At 42.0% G+C, this 14,864-nt stretch overlaps 1 protein-coding gene across 10 annotated transcripts in view; it reads left to right on the forward strand.

The window, feature by feature from the left end:
• The window catches only part of sox6 (SRY-box transcription factor 6), a 615,141-nt gene that overhangs the window by 498,604 nt on the left and 101,673 nt on the right, over positions 1–14,864 (forward strand). For all 10 annotated transcript variants that reach the window (XM_080190145.1, XM_080190148.1, XM_080190144.1 and 7 more), the window contains one exon: positions 4,977–5,056. In XM_080190145.1, the coding sequence (XP_080046271.1) occupies positions 4,977–5,056 (80 nt within the window). The remainder of the gene's footprint in view (positions 1–4,976; positions 5,057–14,864) is intronic.

Below are 14,864 nucleotides of genomic sequence, written 5' to 3' on the forward strand. Positions count from 1 at the left end.
GAAAGTCGGTGCAGGCTTGCTTGGCTGAGTGGCCTGCTTCTGCACTATAGGGATTGTATGATTTTATTCTATGATTCTATACAATAGTTTGCCTGCAGCCATTGTCTAAGCTGCTGGAATGATGTTGAATATTTAGGTGATGAGTTTGCAATAGACATGCTGTTGAAACCATACGCCAGCATGTTCAAGACAAGAAGGAAGAAAATCAATTGCAATAAAAGAGTAAAAATATTCTTCATTTAAAGCTTTCTTCTGTACGTGAAAACTAACAGATTTTCATGGTCCATCGTGATCATGTGGGAAACATAGATGCCTCTAAATTGACTGCTTAGAGTATATGAACACACTGGAGGTCCTTTTACTTTCCCTCTCCTTACAATACAATGCATTCCATGATCTGGTGAAAAATAACAAGTCATGCAAACAACGCAAACCATAATTTTTTTTCAAAATTGGACCTGTGCCAGGCAACTGCAGTTACAATTTGTCTTACAATTAAGCTTTTTAATTAGAAATAAAAATAACAAATCTAGGCAGGTGAGGGAAACATTTGAGCTTCAGGTGAGTTCCTGAACACGAAAAGGTGTGGTAGGCAAGAGTGTGCTATGACAGGGAAGGCCAACAAATGCAGGAATTCAGCTGTTTATAAGCACAGTCACACAAACAGCTGTGAGAATGCTGCTGTAGGGGATTTTCAAATTCTGATTTTAGTGAGTTTGACATGAACATTTTTTTTACTACATTATATTAAACAGTGTCTGATGAGTTTCCCCTTTATCTCCCCTACCTGCCACCAAGCCCCTCCACCCCATCACCTTACAAAAGTAAATCCACACACACACAGTCACAATATCATATTTGTCACTGTTGGTCTCTTCTGCTGATTTAAATGAATATTTGTAAAACTAACATACCTGAATGATCAATTTATATTGTGGCTTTATCATTTAAATTGTCCGAAGAGAAATGCTGATCTTCTAAAGTACCATACCACAGGACACTAAGGCGAGGTAGCATTAGGAAATGCAGTGTAGCAGAGCTTTGAGAGCAGCCAAGAGAGAGATCTTTATGAAGCATATATGTTCTCACAGTGGTGCATGGATTGATGAGGTGCAGATATTTGTATGCGTGTTTGATTCATTGGGTCAGGAGATGCAGAATTTGACTAGAAATGCATGTGTGAGGAAGGCAGGGTCAAACTTGCAGATAATTTTCCTTTTCCCTTTAACCCTTCTACTTGAAACATTGGATTCCATTTTTGCAGAGTTACAGACCTGAGTCTTTCATCTTATTGCATGTGCACTTATGAACAAAAAGTAGTAACGATAGCTGGCAGTCCAACTTGATGAAAATGCATGTGAAATATAAATCTTGATTAACTATTTTTTCAGTCATTCTTTTTGCTTTGAAACAAATCTTTTAGATTATAAATTTTACTAAAATATTCTGACAACAATTGTCCTTTTTAATCGGTGATCCACTATAGCTATCACTTTTCCCCTATCTTATTAAGCTGGGCAAACAAACCAGATCCTCCTTTGTGATATCTATGTTATTCCATCTGATAAGACCTCCTTTCACGGAGAAAGTATAGATGGAGTGTGAAACTCCCATTGATGCTTTGCCATTGGACTGCTAAAGTTATTGAAATTTGCTTATACTACTCTACAATATTTTTCTATAATACGTTGTTTTAAACCCAATGATGTCTTACAGCTTGCACTTAAACTGATAAATACAGTAATTTCTGACAGCTTTACAACACTACTTGGACTTGGATAGGTTAGGAGAATGGATAAAGAAGTGGCAGATGGAACATAACGTGGGAAAGTATGAGGTTATGCACTTTGGTGGGAAGCATAGAGGCATAGACTATTTGGGGAGAGAATTCAGAAATTGGAGGCACAAAGTGACCTGGGAGTCCTGGTTCAGGATTCTCCTAAGGTTAACTTGCAGGTTGAGTTGATAGTTAGGAAGGCAAATGTAATATTGGCATTCATTTTGAGAAAACTAGAATACAAAAGCTGGGATGTACTGCTACAGCTTTACAAGGCTCTGGTCAGACCACAATTGGAATATTGTGAGCAATTTTGAGGCTCTTATCTAAGGAAGATGTGCTAGCCTTAGAGTGTCCAGAGGAGCTTCATGAGAATGATCCCAGGAATGAAAGGTTTGACATATGAGTAGCATTTGAGGACCCTGGGTCTGTATTTGATGAAATTTAGAAAGATGAGGGGAGATCTCATTGATATTTACAGAATACTGAAAGGCCTGGGTAGAGTGGATGTGGAGAAGGTGTTTCCATTAGTAGGAGAGATCAGGATCTGAGGGCACAGCCTCAGAGCAAAGGGATGAGGAAGAATTTCTTCAGCTATAGGGTGGTGAATTTGTGGATTCATTGCCGCAGAAGGTTATGGAGACCATGTCATTGAGTGTACTTAAGACAGAGATAGATAGGTCTTGATCAGTAAGAGAATCAAAGGTTGATTGGTAAGAGGAAAAGGTGGGAGAATGGGGTTGAGAAACATATCAGCCATGATCGAATGACAGAGCAGACTCAATGGGCCGAATGACCTAATTTCGCTCCTATATGTTATGCAGAACTTGCATTTACATAGTTCCTATCCTGTAACAAAATATCCCAAGGCACATCATGGAAGTGTTTGAAAGAAAAATTTGACATGATGATACATAAGGAGATATTAGGGAAGATAACCAAAAGGTCAATCAAATAGATAGGTTTTAATCACATTCTTGTTCTTCTAGGCCAGCTGTCACTTTTTTTTGACGTGCTTCTTTCATAATGGAATAATTTAAAAGGGGAACATGCACAGTAACTGTTCTTAGAACATGCCTGTATCATAGCCCAGTTACCATTACCTTTTTGATTGAGCAAGAGAGGATTAGGTACAGCCCTGATAACTCCTCTATTAGCATTGTCAATAGTACAAACATGTGAATGAAGTAGCCCTTGGTCAGTTTAGTCTTTTGCAGGCGGTTTGGCAAAAACTGGACAGATCAGCACTGGAATGTCAGTTTGACATCTCAAATTTCAACATTGTCTTCTTTGAAAGAGTCCATATTGGCAGCATGTTTACAGCTAGTGTTTTAGAAGTATTGATGAAGTTCCACCAACCATCAAGCTTAGATGTTTACCTCCAACATAGAACCACACTTATGAGGATTATGAGTTTGTCAGTTTGAAGTCTGTGTTGCTATTATCTTGGGTCAATTTAATGGCCTCCCTTTTGTTGCCAATTTTGACCAATTGTCACTTTTTCCCCGTGATGTTTAATTTTGCATCAAGTTTGATTTTAAATCAGTGGATGTTGGTTAATTTGTTTTGATGTTGTCTTTCTGATGTCAATTCCAATCATTGTCCCTTCCTATTACTGCCACTTCAAGCTTCCACTTACAATTTGTATTTTCTTGTTTCTTCAACTTAACTGGACAATATTTTGATTTGATTTGAGGTATTGTTGTCACATGTATTAGTTTACTGTGAAAAGTATTGTTTCTTGCACACTATACAGACAAGCCCATCGGTATGTAGGGAAGGAAAGGAGAGAAAATGGATTTATTTCTAATATAGTTAGAATACAGAGAAAGATCAACTCAGTGCGAGGTAGGTTCATTCAAAAGTCTGACGGCAGCAGGGAAGAAGCTGTTCTCAAGTCAGGTGGTATGTGACCTCAGAATTTTGTATCATTTTCTCCAATGGAAAAAGGTGGAAGAGAACATGTCTAGTTTGGAAAGGAAGTCAAAGGCATGTTCCTTCCCCAAGAATTGGTCAGTCTTTCTGTCACTGAAAGCTTGTGGTTTGGGGTGTTTTGAGATGCTCACAAGATGTGTAGCAGAAGAACCAATGGATCACATGACTAGTTTTCTTCACCTGAATATGCAGTGCACCTTTACATGAGGTAGCCCAGTAGTTCATTTGTGATGTCCTCAAGTCTGCTTCCTAACTGAAGGAATTCACTTAAAGGAACAGTATCTCTGCAGAGTGACAGGAGCAACTGTACTAGCAATTCAACAAATTTATACTTACTTAATTTTCCTTCCCTCCAATATAGTAATATTTGTTGATTTGAGGTGCTACTATTATTCCTTTTTGGACCTTGAAAATGACTCCTAAAAACTCGCACTGTATACACTATATGTATATTTTAAAAGATTGGTGTTAATTAATTAAAACATTTGATTGACATCTATTTATTCCGGCGTGCCAGAATGCTGACAGTCACCTTCGAGGTGGTTAATGGGTTGGGGTGAGGTTGTTTGATACAACTTGGAAGTGTTTATGAGATGTGCTTTAGTAACCTAAAATTTGTTGTCTGAATTAAAATTAATTGACAAGAACCAACAATTGTGTGTGTGTGTGTGTGTGTGCATGTGTCTGTCTGTTTGTGATAATGTGCGTGTATTTGCATATGTTTGTGTGTGTGTGTTTGTATATGTGTGTTTGTACATGTGTCTGTGTGTGCATGTGTTTGTGTTCATGTGTGTGTATTTGTATGTGTGTCTGTGTGTGCATATGTTTGTATATGTGTGTATATTTGTACATTTGTGTTTGTATGCACATGTTTGTATGCATGTGTGTGTATTTGTACATGTGTGTTTATATGTGTGTGTTTGTATATGTGTATGCATGTGTGAATATGCTTGTATGTGTGTGTGCATTTGCACACATGTATGTTTGTGCACGCGAGTATGTGTGTAAATCTATTTTTTCCCCTTAAAATGAAAAGAACAGACCTTTCCCAATTTGTTCTCTTTTTTTCACCAGTTTGCCTATGAACCATCTGTGAACAAAAGTTCCAAGTCTGCACGGCATGTTTCTGCTCAGCTGAGGCTTTTGTTCAGGCAGATGTTCGGACTCAGTGATGCAAAGGCAGCGGCAGAGGTTCTGTTGGCACATGTTTGGTGCTATTCTTTGCTTATTGTCTGAACCTGTGTGCATTGTTCTTCATCGACAGGTGATAGCTACCCTGTGCAGCTCATTCCGTCGACAATGGCAGCTGCAGCTGCGTCTGGACTCAGCCCATTACAGCTCCAGGTATGTGCCACAACAAAGAATTCTGGGATGGAAGCCAAAACATTATATTGAATGCCAGTCTGAGCACTTGAGATGTTTTTTTTTTCTAAACACAGCAAACTTAACACTTTAAGGGCTGAATGAACATCAACATGAAAAATAGATCTGGATGTTGCATTGCAGAACAGGATATCAGCTCCTTATGCAGGCTTATGGGGTTATGCAGTGTGGCTCAGTGCAGTCCTGCTCCTTACGTTTAAAATCTGCCTCAGGTCTCCTAAAGGCTAAATGAATAGACAGAGGTGAACCCCGCCAGTAAATCCCATGGAATGTGGGAGTGATACTGGCTGGTGTCATAGGCTGTACAAAACCGCCACACTGGGAGATGATGATCTTTACGGTAATCAAAGTCCCAAAGCAAATGGATTTGTCTGTGTACAACCATTTATTAGCCTGTAGCTATGTGCATGTTTGCATCCAGGTGCAGTACTGAGATGGTGCTGCCCTGTCAGTGAGGGTGTGAAACTAAGCTCTGTTGAATTCCAATGGCACTACCCTCCCCGCATCCTGGACAACATTTACCCTTTGACTGGCTTTACCAAAACAGGTTATTTGGTGATGAATCTGGTGATGGGGCCTCTGGTGTGCAAATTGGCTGCCATGTTCGTTTTACAAAATTACAGCGACAATGCTTGAAAAGTTAATAGTTGGCTGTGAAGTGCTATGGATGTGAAAAACATTATATAAAAGCAAGCCATTTATGCTTGCAAGTGTGTGTGTGCGTGTGTATGTATGTGCATGTGTGTCTGTGTGCATGTGTGCATGCCTAGCAGTTACTAAGTTGTGACTTTCTGTACTGCCAGTGTGGGAAGCTTTACCCACAGGTTAAACATTAGCAGGAAATGATGGCCATGCTGCCTATGACTTCTCAGCCAGCTGGATTGAAGGCAGGCAGTGTCAATGCTGAAGTAGCATGTTTCCCTATGTTCTGCCTCATAGACCACTGCCTCCCTCAGGTATGATTGTGATTATACTGTGGGACATTCCATGGGCCTGGATTCTCCTTCAGTACCCAACCCAAAAGATCATGAGTGAGCCTAAGCAGTGGGTGTTTTTTTGCCTATTTTTCTGTGCCCTTTGTTTTGCCTTCACCCAACAGCCAAACTTTCTGGCTCTTCCTACCAGCAAGATCGTCCTGTTCCATGAACTGGTGACTCACCCCCTCCCCCCCCCCCCCCCCCACCCCGTACCCCTGCCGTGGGTTCACCAGCAGTGAAGAATGTGAACAATGGGAAAACCTGTTGATAGCGGCGGGACAGGAAGATCCCACTGCTGACAAATAGTGGGCCACTGCTGCAAAACACATCACGGGGGCAGCAGAAAATCCCGCCCAACATACATATTCTCCCTCACACTCACACTCCATCACATAGTCCCTCATGCACTCCCTCCTAGACACATACATACTCCTTCATGCACATGCACTCCCTCACATTCACACTCCTTCACATACTTCCTCACATACACATCCTCTCACACACTCACACTTCATACTTTCGGTCCCTGATGTATACACACCCACTCCCATAAACACACACCCACTCAAATAGAGAGCTCTCCCTCACAGACACCTCCCCTTACAGACACACCCGCCTCACATACACACCCCCCTCACATACACACCCCCTTACATACACACCCTCCTTACATACTCACCCCCCTTAACATACATCCTCCTCACATACACACTACCCACACCCCCCTCACATACACCCACCCTCATGTACACTCCCCTCACATATATCACCCTCATATACACCTTCTCTCATATACCTCCCCCTCACATACCCATCCCCTCACAAACACCCCCCTCATGTACACCCCCCTCACATATATCCCCCCCTCATATACACCTTCCCTCATATACATCCCCCTCACATACACACCCCTGCGCATACACAACCTCGTGCATACATCCCCCTCACATATACACCCCCTCACATACACACCCTCCTCACATAAACCCCCCTGACACACCCCCCCAGACACACGACTTACATACACACTCCACACATACACACCCTCTCACATGCACCCCCCCTCACATGCACAGCCCCCTCACATGCACACCCTTCACATTACACTCCCTCACATATACACCCCCCCTCACATACATCCTCCTCACATAACACTTCCCCACATACACCCTCCTCACAAACACCCCCCCTCACATGCACCCCCCTCACATGCACCCCCCTCACATACACATGTCCCCTCACATTAAACCCCCCCTCACAAACACCCCACCATCCCCCCCAACACACTGATACTCCATTATACGCTTTCATGCTCTCACATTCATACTCTCTCAAATTCTCACACTCTCTTGCACACACTCGTACTCTCTCATACACACTCACTCTCTCTCACACACTCTCTCTCTCACATGTACTTACACTCTCATACACACTAGCACTCTCTCTCTCTCACACACACACCTGCACACTCTGTCACATACATTCGCACTCTTGCACGCATACACTTTCTCACATCCATCAGGCACACTTGCACTCCCTCATACATATTCACAATACCTCATATACACAGACACACACTCACACTTTCCTGCAAGGATCATTGGATATTAAGCAGGAATTGTGATTGATATTGTTCTTCACTTGTCCATGGACATGCAGGTAGCTGTTGATTTGGCAGCCTTGGTGAGATCAGCCAACAGTGGTTAGCACTGCTGCCTCACAGTGCCAGGAACCTAGGTTCAATTCTGGCCTTGGGTGACCGTATGGGGTTTGCATGTTCTGCCAGTGTCTTCCTCTGGATGCTCTGGTTTCTTCCCACAATCCAAAGATGTGCAGGTTATGTGGACTAGCCATGTTAAACTGCCCTGTAGTGTGCAAAGATGCGAAGGTTGGGGGATTATATGTGTAGGGTTGTGGGGATAGGGTGGGGGTGAGCCTCGTAAAATGCACTGTTGGAGAATCAGTGTAAACTCAATGGGCCGAATGATTCTATGAACAAGGCACCAACTGCTTTGATGTTGGGACTCTGGGGGTGAAAGATCATCTGGCTCCAACACATAGGTCGTGAGGGCATGCAGTGGCAACCTGAAAGCAAATATTCCATCTTGTAAGACCAGTGGTTGGAAAGACCTAATGTGTACCTGGGATCTCCTTAGTTCCATAGCTCAGCATCACAAACAACCCGACAAGTCATTGGAAACGCCAACCTGTCGTGTGTGTATTTTTTTTTCAACCCACTCTATATGTGCAGTCTTCAATACTCCCACCATTTTAATTGGGATTCTGGGAGAATAGCATCCTTGAAATGGCAGCAAACATTTTGATAGCTAAATCCTATCCTTCGATCCCAATGTCGGACAAGCTGGTCCATGAAAATCCGGGCCTGTAATTCTGCCGTGGGGGTAACTGACCCAGATATAAACAATGGGAGCTGGCTCACAGATGCTGGCCTGCTAGAATTCGAATTACAGACAACGCCAATATAAAAGCTCCTTTTGTGCAGTATTTATGTTCTGAGTCATCATATTCCTAAGAGAGGCTGTTACATAGCAGGTTCTCCTGATAAGCAGTATAGAGTCCACAGGTCCTATTGTCAGGTTTGTTAATGAGATTTGACTCCACGATTTTTGCCACAACATTACAAGGAGAGAAAGGGTGAGTGCATTCAATGGCTGCCTTGCCTCCCATTGTTAATTAAAAGCTTCAACCTCACATTTAGCCCTTGGGTAGTCAACTGTTAATGTGGGAGTGAAAAAAAGACTGAACGCTGCCTATTTTCAACAAGGCTGATAACGGCAGATAATGTTTAAGCATTAAAACTTTAAACGGCCAGAATTGTTACCAAACAAAAGCAAATACTTTATGAAAAATGTGACATGTAACTTTTCTTTTTCCCAGATACAGTAGTGTAATTTGTCCTTCACTGCTTATCGCTTAGAGCTTTAATGAGCCTTGGCAAGTCCTAACAATGCATGCAGCTGCAATACAAGCACCAACAGTTCTACGATCAGATCGGAATTCATGTACAGTATTCGAAAGGAGAGAGAAAACAAATGGGGGGTGGTGGCGGGGGTTGGGGAGGGGAGGGGGTGGGGGGGGAAGGGGGGGTGGAGAGAGAATGAAAGAGGAATGCACAGATGCCGGTTAAAGAGTCTTCTTCTTAACTGTAAACAAAGTATACTTTGGGTATTGACCTTTTGTGGTAATGTTGGGTGCTGGTCGAAAACAGGACCGAAGCATTTCTCAACACGCCTGAGGGACTAAATAATGGTGGAGCGGAGGCCAAAGAATTCTATTTTTAGTGAAATAGCACAGCAGATGGAGTCATGAATAGTCATATATCTGAAGGAAGGCCGAGAGGCTTTAAACGTTAATTTAGATAATGTATTTGTTTAACCCTGAGAGCAATTCAGAAACTGGAATTTTAAGGGCATTGCGTGGATTTGACCTTTTCAGACAGAAGGGGAGGCAACTGGCAAGCAGTTCACAGCATTGCAGTCCTGGCAGATTTTAGGGCTTCCTCATCTTGTTCCAAAAAGTTACAGATGTGCCCGAATAACAAATCGCGTTACAGGATCTCAATTCCACCACTTCCTGGTTCAGCAACAGCCGTGAAAAGTTAATGGTGTTCCAGTCGGAGCTTTTTTTTTTAAAACGCTGCATTGGTTCAGAGCAGTCATCAACAGCTGACAGGCCAAAGCAACAGAGGCCAGTCGATGAATCCTAATGGGAATCAGCAGCAACAAACAACAGCAAAGTTGCTTGATTGGCCAGTTCAAGGTCAAGTGCACAGACAGTGCTCTGTGCGTGTGTGTGTAAAAAAAAAATCAGCAGAGGTGAAGGTAAAACAGTAAAGTAAAATCCAGAGACCCTGAGGATGATTTATCAAAGAGACAGAGAGAGACAGCTAATTCCCTCCCGGACATTTAGTTTTTATGATTTGATACAGTGAGATAAAATGCACCAAGGCCCATCTTCAAACGTGGAGGCCGGGATAAGGATTACTTCCATGACCAATCTCACCACCTAAACATCCAGGATAAAAGCAAAATACTGTGGATGCTGGAATCTGAAACAAAAACAGAAAACGCTGGAAAATCTTAACAGGTCTGACAGCATCTGTGGAGGGAAAATAGATTCAATGTTACGAGTGAGGATGGCCCTTCGTTAGAGCCGACTCGAAACATTGGCTCTATTCTCCCTCGGTAAGAAGTCTCACAACACCAGGTTAGAGTCCAACCAGTTTATTTGATAGTAATCCCACAAGCTTTTGGAAACGGTGGCCCTTCGTCAGGTGTGTGGAAGGTTCTGAGTACCTTCCAGAATCTACTCTGAACCTTCCACACACCTGACGAAGGGACACCGTTTCCGAAAGCTTGTGGGATTACTATCAAATAAACTGGTTGGACTCTAACCTGGTGCTGTGAGACTTCTTACTGTGTTTACCCCAGTCCAACGCTGGCATCTCCACATCTATTCTCCCTCCACAAATGCTGTTAGACCTGGTGCGTTTTTCCAGCATTTTCTGTTTTTGTGTTGACCTAAACTTCCAGCTGACTCTTCAGTCAAATGATTTCAGGATACAGCTGGTACAGAAGGCCTCACCAACTAGCTGCATGCATAGAAACTAGAAGCAGGAGTAGGCCATTCAGCCCTTTGAGCCTGCTCCGCCATTCATTTTGATCATGGCTGCTCACTGAGTTCAATACCCTGATCCCCATATCCCTTGATCCTGTTAGTCCCAAGAGCTATATCTAATCAGATAACATTTTGGCCTCATCTGCATTCTGTGGTAATGCATTCCACACATTCACCACTCTCTGGGTGAAGAAATCTCTCCTCACCTCAGTTCTAACTATGACCCTTAGTTCTGGACTCCCCCACCATTGGGAATATTCTTTCTGAATCCATCCTGTCTAACCCTATTAGAATTTTATAAGTTTCTATGAGATCCTCTCTCACACTTCTAAACTCCAATTAATATAATCCTAACCTCAAAAGACAGACCTGCCATCCCTGGAATCAGCTTGGTAATTCTTCACTGCACTCCCTCTACAGCAAGGACATCTTTCCTCAGATAAGGACATCAAAACTGCACAGAATATTCCAGACGTGGCCTCAGCAACTCCCTACACATCTGCAGCAAAACATCCCTAACCCTATACTCAAATCCTCTATGAAGGCCAACATACCACTTACCTTCTTTATTGCCTGCTGTCCTTCACAATTAATTTCAGCTACTAATGCAGGAGGACTCCAAGGTCTGATTGAGTATCCATCTCTCTCAATTTCCACCTATTCAAGTAATAATCTGCCTTCCTATTATTTCTACCAAAATGGATAACCTCACATTTAACCACATTATATTGCATCTACCATGCAAACACCCACACTCAGGCTGTCCAAATCACGCTGAAGCACCTCTGCATCTTCCTCACAGCTCACCCTCCCACCCAACTATTTGCAAATTTGGAGATAATGTATTCAGTTTCCTCTTCCAAATCATTAATATATAATGTGAATAGTTGTGGTCCTATCACAGATCCCTGTGGAATCCCACTAGTTACTGCCAATCAGAAAAACAGCCATTTATGCCGACTCTTTGCTTGCTATCTGCTAACCAGCTTTCTATCCATCTCAAGACATTACCTGCAAACCCATGTGTTTTAAATTTACATAGTAGTCTATTATATGGGACCTTGACGAAAGCCTTCTCAAAGTCTAGATAAACCATGTCCACTGGTTCTCCTCAGTCAACTCTACTAGTTACATCCTCAAAAAATTCCAATAGATTTGTCGTACATGAAATCCCTTTTGTAAATCCATGTTGACTTTGCCTGGTTATACCACTACCTTCCAAATTCCGAGTTATGAAATCCTTGACAATAGATTCCAGCAACTTCCCCAGTACCAACGTTAGGCTGACTGGTCTATAGTTCTCTGTTTTCTGTCTGCCTCCCTTTTTTGAATAGCAGGCTTACATAAACTACCCTCCAGTCTGCAGGAACTATTCCAGAGTCCAAAGAATTTTGGAAAATAACCATCAATGGATGTACTATTTTAGGGCCACTTCCTTGCATACTCTGGGATGAAGATTATCAGGGCCTGGAGATTTATCCACCTTCAATCCCATTGATTCCCACAAAACCATTTCTCTACTAATGCTGATTTCTTTCAGCTCCTCACTACAAATTGTTTCTCTCAGCACTTCTGGTACATTATTTGCGTCTTTTTTTTGTGAAGACTGAAGCAAAGAACAAACATAATTCATCACCATTTCTTTGTTCCCCATTATGAGCTCCCTGTTTCTGCCTTTAAGGGGCCTACATTTGTTTTTGTCAGTCTTTTTCTCTGTACAGAGCTATAGAAACTTTAACAGTCAGTTTTTATGTTCCTCACCAGTTTTCTTTCATGCTCTATTTTCCTTTCTTAATCAATTCCTTGGTCTTCCTTTGCTGAATTTTAAACTGCTCCCAATCCTCAGGCCCATTGTTATTTAAAAGCCTAAGGTTATCTAAAACAGAAACATGCGCACATCAAGAGAAACAGGGATGCCACTCAGCATCTCTGCTAGGTAAAGGTGGAGGGGTAGCCCTGTTAATTAAGGATGGCATTGAGGCAATAGTTAAAGGTGACCTTGGTTCAGGGGACCAGGATGTAGAATCAGAGGGTGGAGATGAGGAATAGTCGGGGAAAGAGATCACTAGTGGGAGTGATCCACAGGTGCCCTAAAAATAAACATAATGTAGGTCAAAGTACACTAGAAGAAATATTTGGGCTTGTAATAAAGGGATGTCAATAATCATGGGTAATTTCAATCTACCTGGAAAAATCAGATTGACAGTAGTAGCCTAGATGAAGAGATCATAGAATACTTTTAATATAGTTTCTTAGAGCAGCATGTTCTGGAACCAACCAGAGAGCAAATTATGGGGATTGTGTAATGTTAGAAGATTCATTAATGATCTCAGATTTGAGGCTCAGAGTAGGTGGCAGTGACTACAATCTGATTGAATGTTACCTCCAATTTGAAGGGGGAAAGAGTGGGTCCAGGACTAGTATTTCAAGTTTAAATAAGGGCAACTATGTGGGCATGAAAGCTGAGCTAGTTGAAGTGAACCGCGATACGAGGCTGGAGGAAGGGGATATTTCAGATTACTCAGAATATTCCTGCAACTTTCACAGCATAAACTTGGCTCCCACATATTAATCCACAGGCTCCACCCAGGTACCTCATCCATGAATATCTAACTGGCGAGCCACTGCATCATTGTGCAAGCTCAACTCTCTTGCCTCTGAGTGGAGGTCCCACAGACCTCCAATCCTACCACAAGGACACTTAACACCACCAATAAGATTCTAGCCAATGTTGTTCTGTAATTTTGAAATTTAACCTTGCCCCGACCTAAACCTCCTCCTTTTAGCTGATAATTTAAGTACTTCCTCAAAACTGAGATTATTCAAGACAAACAAATGGTGGTCATTGAGATCTCATTAACTCAATGATATAGCAATAGTATCTCAAGATTCTTTTCATGATAAATTCTCTAAATGTCCTGGACTATTAGTATGGAATTCTGCTTCCCATTACTTTTGTGGAGGACAGGAAGCAGTTAATAGTGTTTTGATGTTTTCCAAAGATATGCGTAGCAGGCATGTAGGGAATCCGCAACTTTTTAAATGCAGTCAGTAATGCAACAGTCGTAAAATATTCTAACATCACCATCCTATGGGCGGGATTTTCCAGAAGTTCCTGTTGGTGAGATCTTTTAGTCCTGCCAATGGCATCTACTGCCCCTCCTCATCGCCAGGTGTTACCCAGTGGCCAAAGATGTGAACAACACGTAACTCCATTGAGAGTGGTGGGACCAGAAGATGGTATGCCACCTCTGCCACTGCAAAACACAGGGAGGAGGGGGTAAATCCCACCCAATATTGTGCCAATCATACATAGTGCCAAATACTAGATTTGAATTTTGCTTTGTCAATCATGCTATTGCAAAATGGCATTGCATTTTGCAATATGCATCTGTAAAGATACAGTTTCATCCAAATCAATTATCTTTTTCAAAACGTTATTCAAATTATTCAATGTTGTGTGCAGTTGAAAATTATTATGAAGCTATTAATATCTCCTCAGGTATGAGCCTGAGGACATATTACAGAACTATAATACTGTAAAAGAAGTTTGACGTGCCTCATTTGGAAAACTACACACATATCAATTGAACATTGATAAGAGATTAAAAAGAGATTTGAACCTCTAAAGGTGTGAGCTGGAGCTTTACCTGTATTGTCATCTTTTAATTAGACTGAGCCAGAATAGGTGTAGAAGTGGAAGATCCAGTGAGGTCGAGAAGGGGGGCTTGGCAGAAGGTACTAAAGGTACAATTCTGGACGAAAGACTTCTAGTTCAACTTAAAGCTGCAAGAATCCACAGTAGCGTGGAACTGGATAAGAAGTCTGTCTAGAAAGAGGAAAATTGAGAATATTCGTGAGAAATGTAATATCAGAGCAGAGGGGATGTTGAGTGAATATGAGAGAGTGAATGCCCATCTAGTTATCTCCAATCCTTCTGAATAAATGACATGAATATCAAAATCAAGCTTGGTCAATTTTCTGATGATATAAAAGAGAGGCAGCCATAAGGAATAGGCAAACTTTGTAAAAACCTTTAACAATTTTGACAGTCAACTGTAGCCTAAACCATTGCCCTATCCTGACTTTATAAAGTATCACACTTAGCAGCCTGAAAGATGCTGAAACTCTGATGCAGCCTGGACTATAAGGTG

This window comes from Carcharhinus amblyrhynchos, chromosome 6 (assembly GCF_965287045.1).
Source record: "Carcharhinus amblyrhynchos chromosome 6, sCarAmb.v2.hapA, whole genome shotgun sequence".
Lineage (NCBI taxonomy): Eukaryota > Metazoa > Chordata > Chondrichthyes > Carcharhiniformes > Carcharhinidae > Carcharhinus > Carcharhinus amblyrhynchos.